General features: G+C 34.8%; 2 protein-coding genes and 1 pseudogene across 3 annotated transcripts; 1 reads left to right on the top strand and 2 right to left on the bottom strand.

The window, feature by feature from the left end:
- Positions 1–1464: 1464 nt before the first annotated feature.
- On the bottom strand, positions 1465–4380 carry LOC137813789 (F-box family protein). Of its 2 annotated transcripts, none has more exons than XR_011081506.2 (5): positions 4108–4363; positions 3800–3973; positions 3213–3375; positions 3007–3128; positions 1465–1786 (listed from the first exon to the last, which is right to left on the bottom strand). XR_011081506.2 is itself a non-coding variant. In XM_068616220.2 (5 exons), coding segments are annotated over exons 1-5 (696 nt in total). In that variant the 5' UTR covers positions 4326–4380; the 3' UTR covers positions 1465–1784. The 2 variants fall into 2 exon arrangements, 1 of the variants encoding a protein (XP_068472321.1); XM_068616220.2 differs by having other exon boundaries at positions 3007–3145; positions 4108–4380.
- Positions 4381–12654: 8274 nt separating this feature from the next.
- LOC137816784 (small nucleolar RNA R71) lies at positions 12655–12760 on the bottom strand (annotated as a pseudogene).
- Positions 12761–13808: 1048 nt separating this feature from the next.
- On the top strand, positions 13809–14135 carry LOC150029577 (uncharacterized). Its single transcript, XM_090296079.1, has one exon. It carries the CDS (start codon positions 13809–13811, stop codon positions 14133–14135), a length of 327 nt encoding a protein of 108 aa, XP_090152205.1.
- Positions 14136–21791: the final 7656 nt, after the last annotated feature.

The following is a 21791-nucleotide window of genomic DNA, read 5'->3' as shown; positions in this document are numbered from 1 at the left end:
GGACTTCAAGAAACCGCAAACCTTCGAAGAAAATCGCAGCTTCACCAAAAACCACCGTTTCCCCGCGAACCAAACAACCAAACGAAAGAACTCGAATCCACCGACCGAAAAACCAAACGAACGGTTTAAAACACAAACTTCCCCGAACGAAACTCAAAGAAACCAAGAACGACGGTTGCACCAGCACACAACCGCGCAGAAAACCTCGAAAACCTCCACGAACTCACGCTGTGGATGGGAGCACGTTTTACACGGCCCCACGGTGGGCGCCTGATGATCCTGCCTGTTGACCGGAGCGCTGGAGAATGCCTCGTCAAAGGATCGACGTGCGCGTCGCTTCTCACTTCCGTTCCTCCTCTGGATCTATCTCAAGAACCTGCAAAGAAACGATACGGCGCCGCTGCGGCCGATCGCACTCCGACGCTCAAGTCAGTGACGGTATCACCAAATACTAAGAACTGGAACCGTGCAAATCTCTCTCACAAACAGCTCTGTCACTCGCAAGCGTAAAGTGTATGAACTGAACGTGCGTACCTTAGGAAATCTGTTAAGAACTCTTATATACCTGGTGATTTTCTCTCTCCTGGCAGTTACAGACTTGGACACGTGGCTTGCATCCGACTGTACACGTGCCATCATCTGGAGGCTCACTGACTTGGCGCTGCTTCTACTCTCATTTTGGCTAAGTTACCTATGCATGGTGTTGCCCGGTGCATAGCTAACTCAGGAATGCGATCTCTACTGAAACTGGCGAGGTAGGGCCTTCATACACCTTCCCTGTGGTCTCGCCGGCCGCCTTCATAATCTGCTTCTCCTTTAACTTCGGCGATGTGCTTGTTCTGGCGATCTTCGACTGCCTGGTCGCCTGAGTCTGCATCTGGCGACTTCGTCCCCAACCTGGCGATCGCCTATTCTGGTAAGCTGGAGATCGGAACACGCCAACTTAACTATCGGCGACTACATGTGCCTCCCGACTTCCTTCCCAACTGTCAATCTGGCGCCTTGTCAACACGCCTACACTGTAACAGGATGCCACGTCATCGCATCCGACCAGCAGGGCGGTACAACATTATTTTTTTCTACCTTTCTTAATTACAATTGATTATCCCACTTAACATTATAATTTAATCATTTTTAAAACAGTAATTTGAACAATATCTCATTAATAGTTATTATTGATTTCATAACTAGACTTTAATGACAAATAAAAGTTTATTTAAGTACGGATAAATCATCAGAATCTTCTGTTTCGACATGATTATCCATGGAAGGTTCCACTATTTACTTTGAGTCTGAAAGGAACGATTATGCATATGATCGAATATGAATGAAGATCAATGCCAAATTACTACCACAACCATATTACCATTTCTATTATTTCTTTATTTATACCTTTTGTTTTCTAAGCCTACCAATTAACAGTCTTGGTTGAAATTTACTCCATGGTCGAGAGCACGTTCCAACTATAATTTTAAACGTTGTTAAGGTCACTTTATTATTTTACACTTAAATCATTTCAGTGCAAAATAGTATATTAGTATATTAGTCCAACGGCTACAATCGAATGAACAAGTGGTCATCTGAACTCAAGTTACACATAATGATGCCACTTTGAATACCCTTTTTGATCAAGTTCTTCAGGCTTTCAGTACGTATTGCTAATACATTCTACACACAATAATCAGAGGATTTGTGCAGCCAGTGTTCATGGCCAAAACAATTTCCCAGTTTCAATGGAAGAAGGATCAGCAAATTTCATCCACTCATTAACCAATGCAACGTTTTCCTGCCCAAAAATATTATTATTACTACACAATGAAAGATAGACAATGCAAGTTCTTCCGTGTTCCAATGTAGAAAGCACAAAAATAAGAAACCAATTTTTGGATGACAACTAGTTACATAAGAATCTATAATTGTCAAAGAATAAAGATTAACTAAAGCTTTTTCTCACTATTTGTGATCACTTACATGGATCAAACAATGCCTGTGTTTTTACCAAAAGCAAATTCTGTAGATAGGTAGAAAGTATAAATTGTGTTACACTAGCATCAGATTTATAGATATAAAACACTCCCCTTTGCTGATCTGTATCTGAAAATAATAATGCCAAGGCAAGGAATGCATAAAATTATGGTGACACCTAAGCCTCAGAGTCACAATCAGTGGAGGACCTATGTTGAATTGAACGGGTGCATTCACTATAAGTGTATAACTGAAATTTTATATTTTAGCCCTTTAACCCCTTACTTTTTATATATTTAAACCCTCCATCCCCAATTTCTCACTCTGACGTCAATTTTCTTTTCCTAGCTAGTTTCTTTCATTCATTCTGTTCCATTTTTGCTTTGAGTACTTTTCACTTTATTCAGCTAGACATTCCATTCCATGATGATAATTATAATAATTATTATTATTAGTTTTATTTTTTAAAATATATTGTCCCCAATGATCCTAAGTCCTGGCTTTGCTACTATCACATTGAGCACCCACATCTTTTACTAGTACAAGATATACAATTTATAATATGTAAAGAATCTATGCAAGGCAAGAACATTACTAACAAAAATTTGCAGTGTTTTTTAGGGAGCAAATAAATTCGCAATAAACAGTTGGTCAGAATCAAACCAACAAATATGAACCAAAATTGTTTGGTCCCACCTCTGGAGAAAATTGCAAAAGGATTATCATCTACCTTCTTTGTTTCATTTTTTTGTACTACATAATCAAGAAAACATGTCTTAATCTTAATACTAGTTTTGCAAGCAAACTGAACAATAAGATAAAAGACCAGAAGGGCAAGCAATTCGAATATTATTTATTGATATTGATCATAAATTGCTATAACAATAATTTGATCCATACGGAACAAAGGTATTATTTAAAAAGGAAACAGAGTAGAAGTGAATCAGGCAATAAAGCAGGAAAAAATATTATCCTTAGGGCAAGCAATAGACTTGATTTTGCATACAGATATTTTTGGAGGAATTAGCATTAGAGACTCACAGCTATTGCAAAGTTTCAGCTTCTTCCTCTTGACATGCTTATGATCCTCTTGGCTTATGGTCTTATGCTCCCCAATAGGGTGATACTTCATAGATGCCAACTCTTCTTTTGCAGTATCAAGCCTGCGTTTTTCATCTTTCTGGTATAATTTTGTGTAAGTAATAGCCCAATGAAGCTTTACATGTGATACAGAAATCAACACTTACATAGAACAGCTCCAACCCTGCAATCTGTTGCTTACAAAGCTTTAGTTCCATCTCAAGAGCGTGTATCCGACATTCAGCAGGGACAGCACTCTGCTCAACCATTTGCTTTTGCCTACTCCGGACAACCTCCGGTTGCCACACGTTTAAAGCTACAAAGGCTTGTCTACAAAAAAAGTCACAAAACCCCATCAACACCAAAGCTACCCATGCTAATAAAGACAGTAAAACCTACAGCAAACCCACCATAGAGCAATCCACCCCATTACAGTTCTGTAATATAAACAAAGGAACATTAAAATTCACACATAAGACCAAAAACATATCATATCATATCATAACCAAAATGTTGAAAAACTATCCGCGACAAGAATTGTGGCCCCAACAACAGAGTCCATATATGATCGCCATTGGCATCGCAACTGCAATTGCAGCCACCTTTATCCACAATATTCAACAATATCAAGGATTGGAAACAAACAGCAACTTGTGATTGTAATCTAACATAGCATTCAACTAGAACACATATGAATAGAAAAAACCCTTTGGTGTGTCTGTATGTGAGATGAATGATTAAGTGGGTAGAGTACCTGGCCCTGCGCAAATTGGACAAGTCTTGAGCAGTTTGTGTTGCTGTGGCGGTTTCTTGAGCAACACGTGTCTGAATTTCTTTGAGTCTCCTAGAATGTTCCACGATCTGGCTCTCCTTTCTCAACACAACCCTCCTATGAGCAGCTATTCTCCTCTCCTTGTCCCTCTCAAACCTAACCACCCAAAAACTCACTTCATAAGTAAGTAATAAAAAGTCGAACTTTGAAACACCCAGATAAGAAAATCACACAAAAAAGCAAACGGGCGTGTGCTAAGAAAAGTTGAAAACGCGGAACAGAATTCGTACCTTAATTTATATAGAGATTTAGAAGAACTGGAAGAAGAAGAGTGGGGTTGGGGATAATCGGCGGAGAGAAGGAGGTTCCAAATAAGGTCTTCGGAGGAGAGGCGGTGAAGGCGGCGGCATGAGATGGAGACGCAGCAGAGATCTTTGTAGCTGAAACCGCTGCTTTCGATTCCGATTTCTAGAATTCGCCGCCATAGTTCTTCGGGGAGGAAGGACATTCTCCGAATTCCAACAAAATGTTCGGATGTTATAATCGGAGTCTATCGTATATGTAATAATATTTACTTATATTTCCGATAAATATTATCCATTATATTAAATTTATTCAATAAAATATTAATAATTTTCTTAAAAAATTTATACATTTAACTTGTTCAGTAATTAAATTAAAATATTAATTTGTTATATATATATATATATATATATATATATATATATATATAAATAATTTTATTAAGAATTATATATTAGAACAATTTGAAATGCATCCTATGTAATTCAAGTATGTAATTCAAGTTGGTAGATAGAACAAATAAACTCACTTTGATGAGACACTTCCATTTTGAACAAAGCCAATCTACTTAAGATACACAACTTCAAATTATTTTGAATAATCTTTGATGGAAGAAGGTCAAGCTCTTATCCAATCACTAGGTCAATGGCAGGGAAGATGGCAGGGAAGATACAAGAAGACTAGGACTTTGATACTGATGGTAGGGACACTTTTCTCTACATGTTCAAAAATGTCATAACCTAGTGTAAAATTGTAGAGTAGAATTTATTTTCTTGTCAAAAGTAGAATAGAAATTTTACTTGTAATTTTTATTAATTGTAATTAGGATTGAATTTGGCACCTAATTACATTAGGGTTTCTAGAAGACTCCTAATTTAACCTAGGTTGGTCCTAAACCTAAAAAGAGTCACATGAAGCACACATTGGTCATGCTTGCCTTGTGGCTCCAAAATAGGCGCCAATTTCAAACCTCTTCCATTTGAATTTTCCCACTCATTTCCTTGTACATTGGTCGGACCTCGACACTGTATAATGGGGTGTTTGGCTCATGAAATTCTAAGATCAAATATATAAGTGAATTGTTGTCAAGTTTGCATGCTTTCTCACTCCCTTGTCTAGACTCTCTAGGATAGACACCTTGATCTTCTTCTTCACATTTTTCAAGTGATATGGCCCAATCAATCGCTCTCCCTACTTCTCATGCACCTTCAAGGAAAGCATAGTGTTGGAATTATAGGCCTTAAACAAGAAAGGGGGTGAATTGTTTATAAATGTTTTTCGCAAATATTGAAGGTAGAAAGAAAGTCAATGAAGAATCAAAGCTAAAGGAATCAAGATATCCCAGATATAAAATTGTTTTAGTTGATTTCCAAAAAATCAACCGGTTGTTTATGCGATTCAACCGGTTGTTTTTATTAGTAATTAATAAAACCAAGTTAAAACAAATTAAAGTGAGATCAGGAAAAGAGGAAATCACACAAACAGATTTATACTTGTTCACTCTTACACCAAGAGTTACATCCAGTCCCCAGAAACCACTAGGTAATTTCACTATGCAATCAACCACAAATTACAAACCACACATACCAAAGAAGTGATCTTGAACCCCTTAAGAACACACACTTTCTTTAGCACTCACAACAAACCACAGATCAAAACACCCTCTGACTCTGTGCAACACCAATTCTTTACAGAAATACAAATCAAAGAGAGAAAATGAATGATCACACCTAATACAGATTGAATTCAAAAATTATACAACAGTCCTATTCCAATCTTAGACAAGTCAAATCAAAGCTTGATGTAAATCTTGAAAAAAAAACTGATTTCAAAAGATTAATCTGATATCATTACTACCATGAGCGTAAAACAAACTATTTAAACTCCAAAAAGGCAATTAAAACATTTAATGAAGGAGTCAAATCAGTTTTGAATCAATTAAAACAGATTTACCAAACTTAACAAATTCTGTTAAGAATTTTCAAAAAACAATCGGTTGAAATGTCGAAACAACCGATTGAATTGGCTTGACAACAAAGTCAACCAATTTCAAGCTTTTTCAAGACCTGTTTAAAAACATTAAGTGTAAAACAACCGATTGAAACAATAAAACAATTGGTTGTTTTTCCACTCCTTTATAAAACACTCTTTTTTCAAAAGGATTTTATTTAAACCAACTTTAAATCCTAACTAAAAGTTTTTACAAATTCAAATTACCCAGAACCCACACACACTCAAGCAACAGCAAGTCTTCAAGTAATCCTCACAAATTTGACATCAAAACACTTGTTCAACACATAGCTCCATTGGAGTCATCCTTGTCCACTTCCTCCATCAAGCTTCCGCACAAGTTCACAAAAATTCCAAGAAAACCAATTCGAAAATGAAGGCTACACCATCAGTCTTAATATCTTGGGGATCATCATGAGATAATGTAATGATAATGACAAAATTCTTACAACCCTCCCTTGAAATATAGATCTCAAGTTAAGGCTATCAAGCATCCAAAGTTCTCGAAGCCATGTCTTTTGAGGAGTTGGTAGGTATTATTATTTATGAGTAGGTATTGTATGAATATGGTAATGAAGTGAAATTCAAATATATGAATTTAAAAACCTCTCACAAAAAGAATAAATTGATATGTCCAAAGTCCTTGACGTTGTTGGAAACACATCAGACACTTCAGAATGATCAGGACTTTGCGTTCATCACACAAAAATTAAAAAAGATGTGGAAAAATAAGAGCAACTCTTGTAAAGATTGACGCTCCGGATAAAACAAAGGTAAGATTATCTGTTATGGCTATAATAAACCTGGACACATAAAATCCAGAACAAGGATGATGGAAGAGTGCCTTCATGATTTGGAGATTTTGTTGATAATCGGCAGAAGCACAATGGATTGTAAACGAACAAGGCCCTCCTAAGAGGTGTGGTGGCCTTGGAGGTTCATGTTAGGTAGGGGATGAGAGTGGTGAGGTCATCTCTCTTTGGTAAGGTGAGAATTGAAGATCAATAGCCTAACCTAAGAGGTTTTGGGCAAGAAGTGAAATTGGCTCTAATTTGGCAGCAATTCACTAAGTATATTAATCTTGAATTTACATGAGCCAAGCCCTTTTATTTATAGTGTTTAGAGGGCTGAAAATTCAAATAAAAGTGGAGGGAAATTCAAATGAGAAGCATTTGAATTTGGAGCCAATTCCTAGTCACAAGGGAAGTGTGACTTGGTTTCCTTTTTTGGCACCTCCTAAATCTACACCTACACCTTCTTTTTATGTCACATGGAAGGTGTGACTTATCTTTATACATTTGCACCTCTTATATCTATATTTACACCTCCCTTTATGTTCTACTAAAAATACTCAAAAGTAATTACAAAAAAAAGACATCCAATGATGCTTAGTTTGCCCAGATCTTCTATTTGTTGGCCTTGAGCTGAAGCTTGAACTTGTATTTGGGCTTGGGCTTGGGCTTCTTCTATCATGGACTTGGGCCTCTTCCATCATCCCCTCCCTCTTGAAAAGTATTTGTCCTCAAATCCAATGCTTCTTCTTCATCATCATTATGTGGATATATGTGGCTGGATGGTTTCCATCATCCCCTCCTTCTTGAGAGGTTCTATCCTCAGATCTACAGGTGGATCTCGAACAACAGCCTTATTCTTGCTTTGACAACTATGCTCGTCCTCATGGATCAAATGTCCATATATGGAAGTCATCAAACAAAGCAAATGAGTTAGTTTGAGCAGTTGTGTAAAAATAAGTTTTATTAAGTTGCCATTCCTATTGTTTTTGGCAACTTCTCACAATATTTCTCTGTTTGTTGTTGTATTTGTTCTTTAATCCTCTCATTCATTTTTTTAACAAATTCAGTTTTTGTTACTCCTTCCCTAGGCGCAAATTCTTGTGGATTAGGAAGTGGTAACAAATCTAAAGGAATAAGAGGATTGAACCCATATACAACCTCAAATGGAAAAATATTAGTAGTTTTATGAACTACTCTATTGTATTCAAACTCAAAATGGGAAAGGTACTCATCCCTAGATTTTTGGTTGTCTCTCATGATTTCCCTAGGCATAGTAGAAAAAGCTATATTTTTAACTTCATTTTGACCATTCGTTTGAGGATGATACGAAATTGAAAATTTCAACTTAGTTCCAAGTTTTTCCAAACGAATCCTGAAAAAATGGTCTTCAAATTTTGGATCTCTATCTAAATTTATGCTTGGAGAGAAACCACGAAGTCTTACCACTTCTCTAAAGAAGAGCCTATCCACAACCATAAAAATGGTATAAAAACCTTTTGTTGTCCTAGGAAGTTCTAATATAAAATCTATGCTTATGTCTTCACATGGAGCACTTGCAAAAGGTGAAGGAGCATAGAGTTCATGAGACATTGCCTTTGAGTTAGTTTTTAAACAAGAAATGCATCTATGGTAATGTCTTTGAACATTTTTTCTCATGGGTGGCCAAAAGAATTTTCCTTTTAAAAGCTCTAGAGTTTTATCAACTCCAAATTGGCCCATGAGTTCTCCTTCATGAAAAATATTTTTTTTATGTGTGAAGGTAGTCTCGTTGGTACGACCATTGAGCATGGAGTTTTTAGCAATTTGCAATGGTCGTCTCAATAATACATGACAAGTTTCTTTAGGCACTACATCACATAAAATTTTATCTTTGTAGATGCCTATAGATAACTCGACCTTCACTTGTTGGTGATTTCTTAGCATATACTCAAAATAAACTACTACATATTTACCTATGCAATTTTTAAGGACATGATGCATAAGCCTTATGAAAGTGTTAGGTACATTAGTGATTCCAAAAGGTTTCACTAACCACTCATATAGTCCAAATTTGGTCTTAAAAGTAGTTTTCAACTCATCACCCTCTTTGATTCTTATTTGGTGATATCCACTTTTAAGATCAATTTTGAAAAAATTAGTGGGCCCATGCAATTCATCAAGCATATTATCAAGTCTAAGAATTGGATACATATATTTGATGGTGACATTACTAATGGCTCTACAATTATAACACATTCTCCATTTGCCATCTTTCTTTGGCACCAACAAAATAGGTACAACACAAGGACTTAGACTCTTGCGAACCCAGCCCTTCTCCAACAATTCCTGAAATTGTGATTCTATCTCCTTAGTATCGTCATGACTAGTTCCATAAGTTGGTCTATTTGTTAGACTAGCCCCTATTGATAAGTGTCTAATTTCAGTAATATTTCATATTAAAATATAGGCACTTATGAGGATTTATTGCTAATTTACATATAAAATAATCCCTAATTTATGAATTTATACCTTTTTATATTTTTTATGATCTTTATTTGAATAAGAGTATTTTATTCCCAAATTTGGTGTTAATTGCAGATTTCTAAGGAAGATTGGAGATTTGGATTTAAGATGAATGATTTGAGCTAAAAAGATAAAGATAGAAGGTCCCAGAATGGAAAAAGATGAAAAGAAAGATTGGGCTTTTTTTTATGTTTTATCATTTAGCCCATTAGCGCGACATAGAAAGCAACCTAACCCTAGAAAACTAGGATAAATAGAGGGCTAGAGGCTCAATTGTAGTGTGTCAGATTGAGAGGAAAACACCATAGAGTGAATTGTAACCAATTGGAAGAATGGAAGGTGCTAGAAGTATGCGTAGCTAATTCTACCCTTTGGGATTGGGAGTAATCTGCTCAAACTCTAATGTATTGAGGTGATATCTTATATATTAATATTTAGTTCTTGATTGATTATTGGTATTGTTGTTTTACTTTTAACTTTCCGTGACAAATTGAGAATTTTAAATTTGACCGAGAGGTATTTTTAGGGTTTGGACCTAAACATCAATACTTAGCATATTTGAGTGCTAGGGATAGACTTGAAATATTAATTGCCATTAACGTCTGAGTGTGATTCTAAGTTATTTTTATAAATATGCGAGGGATCGATATTTAGGAAACATTCTTAAGGATTTTATATGCGAGAGATCGATATAAATGAATTTTCTACGGGCATCAATTTCAATCAAAGAACTTAATATTAACATGCTAATCAAAATACATGAGAGTGGAAACCTAATCTTATTGATCCTGCCGACAACTCGAGCGTGGAGGAATTGCCTTGTCGCTTGCTTGACCCGCCTATGGCAACTGTGCTATCTGCAAGAACACTCTTAGAACCTCCTCCTCTGGGAACTCCGAACGCAACCTGCGAACACACAGACAGCGCCTCTAGCGGCCGTTTGCACTCCGACGCTCAAGTTAGATCACAGAATCACTAGAAAAATAATGTGTAAAACAGTGTGTCTGTATTTCTCTCTGATTCCCTTTTTATCTCCCTCTGTGTCTGTGCCTAACAGAATTCTGCTACGTTGTTCTTTGCGTGTGTCAGAATTTTGTTATGCTTTTGTACGAAAACGTACCACAATCAGGGTCGTGGGTGTCTGGGTTTTCTGTCTGTACCTTTCACGACACGGAGTGCACCTTTATCTGGGTCGCGCCCCTCTCAGCCAGTGACACGTGGAGGCATGCAACTCACATCTAACCGTGCACGTGCCACCACCTGAAGGGCTCTGCGCATCTCTTTGTGCGCCTAAGTTATTCCCTTGCGGAGTAACTTAGCGCGTTTCTTCCATCTGGGTGAAATCGCACATTCCCAGGAGAACGCCAGGTGTGGCTGGACTAGGCACACTCACCAAGCATTGCTCTCTGCATACACGATTTCCCCTTCACGATGCCATGCACGTAATGGGTTGAGAGAGTAACCAATCACTGACCGGTTTACTGACTCCCTCAGGCCACTCTCGTGCACGACTATACCGACGAGAAGCTCTTCTTTCTCTGAGGTATGATCATGCGAGGTCCATGCGTAACGCTCTCGCTGGGAATCTCAGTCCCAGTTTAACTGCGTGTAACACGAGACCCCGATGACCATGCACCCGATGACTGATCGGTGCTCTATTGCTTCTCGCGTTCTCCCCCGGGTGTTTATCTTGGAACTGATCTGTCGGTGGCCACTCGGTTACTGACCACCGATCTCCATACCGGGGGATCTCCTCCATGATTACTCTGCCACCTGATCCACGTGTCCCCCAGCGAGTGGTCCATGTGGTTATCTGCTCCTGACGTCATCGACTACCGATGACCGATCGGATCACTTATTTTTCCAATTGAAGCAACTAATTCTTTGTTTGTTTTCTTATTGATCAGTGCCAACATCATCACTTCAAACTCTTTTTATTGTTATATTTAGCGAATATTGTACTCGATAATTCATTGTTCCTTGTGGGATCGATATCCGTCCTTAGGGACAATTATTACTTCTGACAAACACGGTGCACTTACCGTAAAAAAGTCATCAAATTTTTGGCGCCGTTCCCGAGGAACAGGTTTGATTTGTTGAGTATAATTTCCTAAATATTGTAAATATTTTAATTGTTTTGATTTGTTTTGATTTTCTTTATTTTATTTTATTATAGATTTGATTGTGATTTTAATTTATAGATTTGTTGTTTTTTAAAAAGAAAGTTGTTTTTATTTTTTATTTTTTTTCTTTTCTTTACGTTATTTATTTTAGTTTGTTTTTATTTTGATTTTGATTGTTTTGTTTTCTTAGTTTTTTTTTTACGTTTAACTTACGTAGTTTATTTAGAGTTTTACGTAGTTTTTATTTATTTATTATTATTAGTTTCTGTTTCATTTTTGTTTCAGTTTTATTTTTTTTTCTTCTTAGCAGTTTTTTATTTATTTATTTTATTTGATGTTATTCTATCTTTTTCTTATTTTTAGTTTTATTATTTTCTTTTATTTCATTCTTAGTTTTTATTTTACGTAAGTTTGCATTATCTTTAAATGATTTTAGTTAATTATAATTTTCTGTTTTGGTTTGTTTTAATTTAATTTAATTTTGTTTTTATTTTACTTATAGTATTTTTTTTTGTTATTTTAAGTTAGTTATTTTATTGTATTTTTAAGTTTTTATTTATTTTTGTTTTTTATTTATTCATCTTTTTTGTTGTTTTCTTTTATCTTGTTTTAAGTTTTTATTTTACGTAAGTTATTATTTTTTTTATTTTTTATTTTTAAAAAAAGAAAAAATATACTCTGTATTTTTTTCTCCACCAATATGTTTTAGGAAGAAAGCAACATGACATAAGAACAAGCACCACCCCCTAAGAGAACACTTGGAGATTATGTCATGTACCAAGGACCAAGGCATTTTTCTAGTATTGCAATACCTGCTACCGTCAAGGCTTAGGAAATAAATCCCGATTTTCTCACTCTCATCAGTGCCTATCAATTTACAGCAATGGAACATGAGGATCCATATTCACATTTGGATACATTTTATGAATTGGTAGGAACAATGGGTCAGGTGATCTTGAAAATGTTTATATGCGCTTGTTTTCTTTTTCATTGGCAGGAAAGGCTAAGGAATGGCTCAAATCACTTCCAAATCAGAGCCTCACTAGCTGGAAGGATGTAGAGGAAAATTTTTTACAGAGATTTTTTCCAATTTCTTGCTACATCAAAGCAAAGTCTGAAATCTCTATGTTTAGACAAGGAGCAAATGAAGTCTTCTGTGATACATGGGAAAGATTTAAGATGATATTGAGAAAATGCCCAAATCATGGGTTTGAAGATATTGCACAACTGAGCATATTCCTGAATGGTCTCAGATCTAACATAAAGATGTTCCTAGATGCTGCAGCTGGTGGCACAATGATGGCTCTTGATGTAGAACAAGCGACAATAATTATTGATGCATTGGCATCAACTGATTATAAAGCCCAACATGATGGACAAGATCTTCATAATAAAGGGTTGTTAGAAGATGCACTCTTGGCTAAAAATAAGATTCTGACACAGCAGATTGAGCAACTAACTGCACAAATGGCTAAATTGCCCCAACAATTATATGTTGTTCATTCATCTCAAAGCCAGAGTCAGTCAATCAGGTGTGATTTTTGTGGAGGTGTTCATCCTAATGGTCACTGTTTTTATCAGCACAATTCACCTGAAGTTGATGATCCATCCATGCTTGAAAGAATGAGTAAAGTTGAAGACGCCCTGACAAAGATTGTGAGCGCGTAGGACAATATTCTGTGAGCGCAGGACAATAGCATGACCATGATTAGGAGTATAGAGATCCAGATGGGACAACTGACCAAACAAATTGCACAAATTGTAGAGGAACAAAATGACCAGTTTTCAGTCAAAAGCCAAACCAATTCAAAAGAGCATTGCGATAATGTAGTGGCTGAAAAAGAAGAAAAATATGAGACAAAGGGGAAGAGAGATTAGAAAGAGAGAAGTGAGGAGGAAAAAATAAAGAGGAAAAGTGAAAATAAGGAGAGAGGAGTTCTTGAAAAAGATTTATCATATCCTCATTCTCCTTCAAAAAAAGAGAAGGAAAGAAAATTCTTTGATAAATTGCTCCCTAAAAATTATTTTGCAGGAAATTTGAAGCAAGATTCAACATTTGAAAGATTTCGAAAGAATAGGAGCTATATTGAAGAAAGAAATATAGAGCTGGAGGATAGATACAATGTCATTATTCAAAAAGGCTTGCCTAAAAAATTCAAGGACCCAGGGAGTTTTAACCTTCCCGTGTCTATATGTGCTTTATTAGTAGCCAATGCTTTATTGGATTTGGGAGCAAGCGTAAATATAATTCCTTTGGCAATGCTGAAGAAAATAGGTGATTTGGAGATTAAATCCACCAAGATGACTTTAAAGTTAGCTGATCAAGTAACCAAGTATCCATATGGTGTGGTTGAAGATGTTCTCGTCAAGGTGGATAAATTCAAATTCCATGTGGATTTTGTTGTGATGGACATGAAAGAAGATGAGGAGGTTCCCTTGATACTTGGAAGACCCTTTATGAAAACTGCCAGAATCATAGTTGATGTCGACAAAGGAGAACTTCAAGTTAGAACTCAAGATGAGGAGGTAACTTTAAATCTTTTTTATGGTCTTCAAAATTTTAATGCAAGGGAAGAATGTGTATAGAAGGATGAATCAAAGAGATATTCCACCTTGAAATAAACAGGCGTCAAGCCAGATGACATTAAACGAGCGCTTACTGGGAGGCAACCCAGTCCATATTTTAGTTTTATGTTGTTTTATTACCTTTGCTGATTTCATTTAAAATAAAAAATAAAAAAGTAAATAATATAAAAAAAAATCCTATATGCCTCCTAATCATTTTGCAAGTTATGTATTTTAGACCTGGGGACAGGTTCTATTATTCAGGGGGGGCAGATCCAGCAAATGAAGCAAAACTGTAGATAAAGATTTTAACAAAATGCTGGATGACTTCTTAAGAAGAGAGGATTGAACAAAAATATGGTTTTATCTCTCTAATTCTCTTTTCTTTTTGAATTTTTTCTTATTTTATTTATTTTATTTTTCAGTTATTTTGTTTTCTGTTTATTTGCTTATTTGTTTAGTTTGTTTTTATTGCTTATTTTGAATAAATTTCTTGTTTTGTTAGTTTGGTAATTTTAAGTCTTGAATTATCTTTATTGACTAAATTTCAGTTTTAATTTGCTTGTTTTCTAGTTTATTTTTTTTTCAAATAAAAAAGAACTAGAATATTAATTTTGAATTGTGGAAAAAAGAATTTGTGTTTAAATATTAAATAGTGAGATGAATTAGACACAGGTTAGAAAAGAAAATATGATTGAATCCCTATTCAAATGTAGTTAAAATTATGATACATGAAAATTTAACAGGATGATTGATTAGGACAGATAATGACAAGACAAAAAGGAATGAGACCATTTAAACCAAGTGAGTGTGTGAACCTGAAACAGTTTTTGAGAGTTTTACGGATGAATTGACAGTTGTGGTTGCTTAATTTTTATTTTTGTTGCATCATAAAAGAGCATGAAGATGATTGAGGCATTTGTTTGTGTTAATTAGGAGCCAGGGCCAAAAAGCCAACCTTTATATTAGAATTCCATTTTTTTTTATATATCTCCTTTGGGCTAAGAAATTTTTTGTTAATATTGCACCTTAACCTTTATTGATATAATTTCCTACCCTTTAGCATGTCTAAGGAAGGAGAACATAGAGGCAATACATATAGAAAAGGGAATGGTTGGTTCTGATTGTGAAAGTTCAAAAAGTTGAAAATAGGAAGAATTTTTTCCTATTATTGAAAACAAAAACAAAAAAAAGAAAAAAAAAGAAAGAGAAACAGAAGAAAAAAAAAGAAATAGAAAAGAAAGATAGAAAAAATTTCATGAAAAGAAAGAAAATGAGGAAAAAGGTGATATCGAAAGAAAGTGGTAATTAGATAACATATATGTTCTCTATAATTGAATTGTAGGTATGTTCTTCTTCTTTAAGATGTGCCTTTTGTTATATAAGAAAAATCAATATTTTTTGGAAGCTCAGCCTCATTACAACCCTGGAAAAGACCTCAAGATTCATGTTTCTAATATGTTTGTGATTTGAAGATGAAATAAAAAGCAACTGTGATTTGTCATGAGTTAATGAAAATAGAGAGAAACACTTACCTGTGAGCATACGAGAAGATATTCCTTGATGAATTATCATTTGTTTGTTTTGATTTTATCTTGGAAGTTGATTTTGTCTATAATTTTTTATATTTTGAATTTGGAAGCATCATAAGTTTCTAATTTGATCTGTTGTTTAGTGAATTAAGCTGTTTGATATTTAAATTCAAATATATTCATTTACTTTGCTTGAGGACAAGCAATATTCTAAGTTGGGGAGAGTGATAAGTGTCTAATTTCAGTAATATTTCATATTAAAATATAGGCACTTATGAGGATTTATTGCTAATTTACATATAAAATAATCCCTAATTTATGAATTTATACCTTTTTATATTTTTTATGATCTTTATTTGAATAAAGAGTATTTTATTCCTAAATTTGGTGTTAATTGCAGATTTCTAAGGAAGATTGGAGATTTGGATTTAAGATGAATGATTTGAGCTAAAAAGATAAAGATAGAATGTCCGAGAATGGAAAAAGATGAAAAGAATGATTTTGCTTTTTTTATGTTTTATCATTTAGCCCATTAGCGCGACATAGGAAGCAACCTAACCCTAGAAAGCTAGGATAAATAGAGGGCTAGAGGCTCAATTGTAGTGTGCCAGATTGAGAGGAAAACACCATAGAGTGAATTGTAACCAATTGGAAGAATGGAAGGTGCTAGAAGTATGCGTAGCTAATTCTACCCTTTGGGATTGGGAGTAATCTGCTCAAACTCTAATGTATTGAGGTGATATCTTATATATTAATATTTAGTTCTTGATTGATTATTGGTATTGTTGTTTTACTTTTAACTTTCCGTGACAAATTGAGAATTTTAAATCTAACCGAGAGGTATTTTTAGGGTTTTGACCTAAACATCAATACTTAGCATATTTGAGTGCTAGGGATAGACTTGAAATGCTAATTGCCATTAACGTCTGAGTGTGATTCTAAGTTGTTTTTATAAATATGCGAGAGATCGATATTTAGGAAACATTCTTAAGGATTTTTATATGCGAGAGATCGATATAAATGAATTTTCTACGGGCATCAATTTCAATCAAAGAACTTAATATTAACATGCTAATCAAAATACATGAGAGTGGAAACCTAATCTTATTTTTCCAATTGAAGCAACTAATTCTTTGTTTGTTTTCTTATTTATCAGTGCCAACATCATCACTTCAAACTCTTTTTATTGTTATATTTAGCGAATATTGTACTCGATAATTCATTGTTCCTTATGAGATCGATATCCGTCCTTAGGGACAATTATTACTTCTGACATACGCGGTGCACTTGCCGTAAAAAAGTCAACACCTATAACTAAATATATTTGATGTTGTATACCCCTAAAAGGTGAAAGTTCAATGAGGTTTTCCTTAGGGAATATATCATCAAATTCTTTTAAAAACTTTTTCTCTTGAGGAGGTAGCTCACAAATTTCAGCAAGTGTGGTAGTGCATGCAAGTGTTCCTTTATAAGAAAGGAGGTCTGAAGGTTGTTCAGATAGAAGTATATTTTCAAATTTATTTTCAAAATTTTTCTTCTTTCTGAATAACCTTGTGGGAAGGAACACTCTTCTCCCGCACCTCAGATTGGTCCTTAAGGACTTTCTTTTGATTTTCTCTTTTTATATTTTCTTCACTCTCACTAGTTTCTTTTTCTTGGCTACTATTGTCATCTTTGTCCCTTAAGATCATAAATCTTTCATTGGGACACTGAGATGTTATATGACCATTACCAAGACATTTAAAACATGGAATTTCTCTAGCTTGAGTGTATGAGATATGCTCGTATTTGGATAGGTTTTGGGAAGGTTCTAGAGATGCTTCTTTTATATGTTCTTCCCCTCTTTGGAACTCATCCTTGTCATAAGATACAAAGTATGAACTTTGTTTTTGACTTGACTGTTTTCTCAAAATTTGTTTTTCAACTTTAATGCTAAGTTGAACCAAGTCATTTAAATCTATATAAGGTAAAAGTTCAACTTTGTTTCTTATCTCAAGTTTGAGACCACTTAAAAACCTAGATATGGTGGTATGGTTTTCTTCATTAATCCCTGCCCTTTTTATATATAACACCATCTTTTGCCAATATTCTTCTACACTCAGATTTCTTTGATGAAGTCTTTGGAGCTTATCCATCAACTTCCTGTTGTAATGTGAGGAAATATGGCGACATCTCAAGGCTCCCCTAAGGTCATTCCAACATGTAATGGGAGGGTCCTTGTGGAGATGTCTCTCTCTTTTTAGGGCAGTCCACCAATTCATAGCATTTCCTTGAAAACTTAAGGTGGCTAAGGGTACCTTTCTTTCCTCACTTACTCTATGGCAAGCAAACAATTGTTCTACCTTCATTTCCCAATCTAGATATGTTTCAACATTTTCTTTTCCATAGAAATGAGGTTGCTCTACCCTAACCTCCTTTGGGCTTTCTTGTCTTTCTTTTCTAGCTCTCGTAGAGGGTGGTTGATAATAGTCATTAGTTCTAAGGTTTCGTTCCCCAAAAGAATCATTCACCCTAGAGCTAGATGCATGAGAATTCTTTTTGGATTTGGTGTAATCATCTCTTTCTTTAACCATTTTCCACTCATCTTGTATCAAAGCAAATTGAGCATCCCCTTCTTTGAGTAGGGTCTCATGTTGCAATTGTCTATATGAAAATGCTTGAACGTCTTGTGCTATTTTCTTTCAAAAGAGATTTGATAGACTTTCCTTCAGTTTCATTAGAATGACGAGAATGAGAAGACATGGTTAAAGCTATGTGTTGTAAGTAATTTACCCCAAAAAAGACAAGGAGAGTAATGAAGGTAGCTTTCCACGAAAGAGAGGTGGATCACTAGGATCTCTTAAGTACCAAGTCTTTCCTTGCCAAAATCTATCCCTCAAGACTTTTCACAAATCTTTTTCTAAGTAATTTAGTTAGATCATAATTAAGAATGAAAAACACAATTTTATGCAAGAAAAATGCAAAGCAATTAAACAATACAAAGCAAGTAACTAAATCACAATTAAAGTTTACTAACTAGAAAGCTTTAAAGCTAGGCGTTCCTAAGGTGAGGCTTCTAAACACTTAGAGCCATTGAAGACACACTCACCGTCTAATGCGTAATTATTCCACTAATTAATCAAGGTTTAATGCAATTACAATTCAAAAGAAATACAATGGAAATTGGATTACAAAAGTAAAATTAGAATTCCTATTCTATGCACTCCTTTGATTTTGGTACTCCTTCTTGTTGTGACCCACACTTTGTATGTTTTTGTAATCTCACTTGTTGCAGCCCCTTGCTTAACCTCTTAAGATTAGTCAATTTAAATATTCAAAACAGTACCTACTAAGTAGGGATGGACTCACCACAAAGGTTAATTCCAAACTTAACAAGCACCACTTCGAAAATCTTTCACCAACAATAGAGGTCAACAAATTTAAAGCAAAGAACAATTCAATTTAGAAATAGGACAACAGAAAATGGAGTAATTGTATGACACAACTTGAAAGAATATTGAATAAATTTGATAAGCAAACAAATAAGGCACTCAATAAAAGGTGGCACACAAATTGAACCTAAGGAATGACACTAGAATTGATTAAGAAAACCAAAACAGTACTACTAAAAGTTTGAGGCACAAAATGCGTGACTTAAAATATTTATGCTGAGCTGTATATTTTGAATTTGAAATTTAAACCACAAGCAGTTCAAGATCTTAGCAAAATTTTGGCGCTGGAATCACACCAAAACAACGCACCAATTAATTGTGATAAATTTTTCAAGTTTGTTGCCAAATAACCGTTTTTGTCCGCGCCAGAATGCACACTTTTTTCATTTGATTTATCATTTTTTTTTCTATTTTGAATTTTGACTTACTTCTTTTTTTTCTTTTTTTTATAACACATCAACCTGTTTAAATCCAGAATTTCACAATTTTTCTCCAACGAATTTTAATTTGATAAGAAAAAACAGTCAGCACAGAATTAAAAACAGAGGAATCCTAATTCTGGAATTAAAAACAGTTTGAAGAAACTTCAAAAACACAATGGAATTGATGTATAAGAATTTGTATGGATCTATCACACAAATATGAACTCAAATCTAAAAATTAAAATGCACCAAAGGATCAAACACATAATTATAAATCTGGACTCAAATTTAAAATCAAGCAACCAAAATTATCAAAAACAACACTCCATGGAATTGATGACAATGACTTGACAAAACACAATTGGATTCAAAAATCAAAATGACTTAAATCAACACAATATGAACCGATTAAAATTGCAATAAAGACTTAAATAAACCAAAAACAGAACAGCAACACAAAACTATATGGAATCCTACACAAAATTGCACAAGGATTGCTCAAGAACAATTGAACAAGATGCACCGATTGGAATTTCCAAATAGCACACCAATTCAAAAGGAAAAAAAAAAACATCAAGACAATAAGGAAGTGATGAACAACAAGGAATTAAGAAGAACAAAAAATTAAAATCAAGATAAGGCACTTATCTCTTGAAAACCATGGCTCTAGATACCAAATGATGGAAGAGTGTCTTCATGATTTGGAGATTTTGTTGATGATCGGCGGAAGCACAATGGATTGTAAACGAACAAGGCCCTCCTAAGAGGTGTGGTGGCCTTGGAGGTGCATGTTAGGTAGGGGATGAGAGTGGTAAGGCCATCTCTCTTTGGTAAGGTGAGAATTGAAGATAAATAGCCTAACCTAAGAGGTTTTGGGCAAGAAGTGAAATTGGCTCTAATTTGGCAGCAATTCACTAAGTATATTAATCTTGAATTTACATGAGTCAATCCCTCTTATTTATAGTGTTTAGAGAGCTGGAAATTCAAATGAAAGTGGAGGGAAATTCAAATGAGAAGCATTTGAATTTGGAGCCAATTCCTAGTCACAAGGGAAGTGTGACTTGGTTTCTTTTTTTGGCACCTCCTAAATCTACACCTACACCTTCTTTTTATGTCACATGGAAGGTGTGACTTATCTTTATACATTTGCACCTCTTATATCTATATCTACACCTTCCTTTATGTTCTACCAAAAATACTCAAAAGTAATTACAAAAAAAAGACATTCAATGATGCTTAGTTGGCCCAGATCTTCTATTTGTTGGCCTTGAGCCGAAGCTTGAACTTGTATTTCGGCTTGGGCTTGGGCTTGGGCTTCTTCTTTCATGGGCTTGGGCCTCTTCCATCCTAGGAGACACAAAAAAGGACACGAAGAAGTCCATCAAGAAAAAATGTCCCATGTCCACTTAGGAAGACCTATATCTCTCTGATTTTGAGTTTGAGGAAGAGGCTCACATTTGTTTTAAGACACATATAGAAAACTCCTCAGATTCTAAAGATTCCGATGAAGATGTAAATCTTTCTTACCTATATTATGTTAGAGAAGCCTATTCAGAGTTAGTCTCGTATAATGCGCGTATCATAGCCGAATACAAGACATTTAAAAGAAAATTCAAAACCACTAGTTCTGAGTTAGAGAAATTAAGTAAAAAAAATACTGATATCACACAAACTAAAGATAAATTATATGAAGAAAACAAAAATCTAAGTCAAACTCTAGAAAAATTAAAAATTGATAAGCTAGAAAATTACAAAACCTTAGTTGATCTTAAGACTGAAAATTCAACACTCAAAATTATCCTAGAGAAATCTAAAATGTGTGAAAAATCCGTAGAACTTCTAATCAGTAACTTTAGAGGACCCAATAATAAAATTTGGATAAGATATGTAGAAAAGATGTCACCATGCATAGATGGATCTGCATCATCCTGCATCTACTATTACTTCGTCCAATGGTCATTCTAAGAATAAACTATGAAAAACTAACAAGGAAGGACCTCGATCTGTGTGGGTACCTAAAGGAAAAATAATACCTCTTGTAGGTGTACTCAATCCAACCAAGAAAACACTTATCATGGTACCTAGAAAATGGTTGCTCACGCCATAGAAATATCTATATTTCAAGACCTGAAATTGAAGAAAGAAGGGAAAGCAATCTTCAGTGGAAATTAGCATGGTCAAGTAATTGGTGGTGGTTAGGTAAGTCTGAAACATTTTATGTATATTAATAATGTCTTATTAGTAGACAATATTAAACATAACCTACTGAATATAAGGCAATTGTGCGACAGT

Source organism: Phaseolus vulgaris, chromosome 1 (genome assembly GCF_051622355.1).
Source record: "Phaseolus vulgaris cultivar YP4 chromosome 1, ASM5162235v1, whole genome shotgun sequence".
NCBI lineage: Eukaryota > Viridiplantae > Streptophyta > Magnoliopsida > Fabales > Fabaceae > Phaseolus > Phaseolus vulgaris.
This window is presented reverse-complemented; position numbering and strand designations above follow the sequence as displayed.

Excerpts from the sequence above, each read along its gene's own strand:
- LOC137813789 (XM_068616220.2), bottom strand. The coding sequence starts at position 4,325 with ATGTCCTTCCTCCCCGAAGAACTATGGCGGCGAATTCTAGAAATCGGA. Across the intron at positions 3,376-3,799 it reads TCCAATTTGCGCAGGGCCAG|ACAAGCCTTTGTAGCTTTAA; the intron begins GTACTCTACCCA and ends CTTTTTTTGTAG. Across the intron at positions 3,146-3,212 it reads CAGGGTTGGAGCTGTTCTAT|AAAGATGAAAAACGCAGGCT; the intron begins GTAAGTGTTGAT and ends AAATTATACCAG.
- LOC150029577 (XM_090296079.1), top strand. The coding sequence starts at position 13,809 with ATGCTGAAGAAAATAGGTGATTTGGAGATTAAATCCACCAAGATGACT.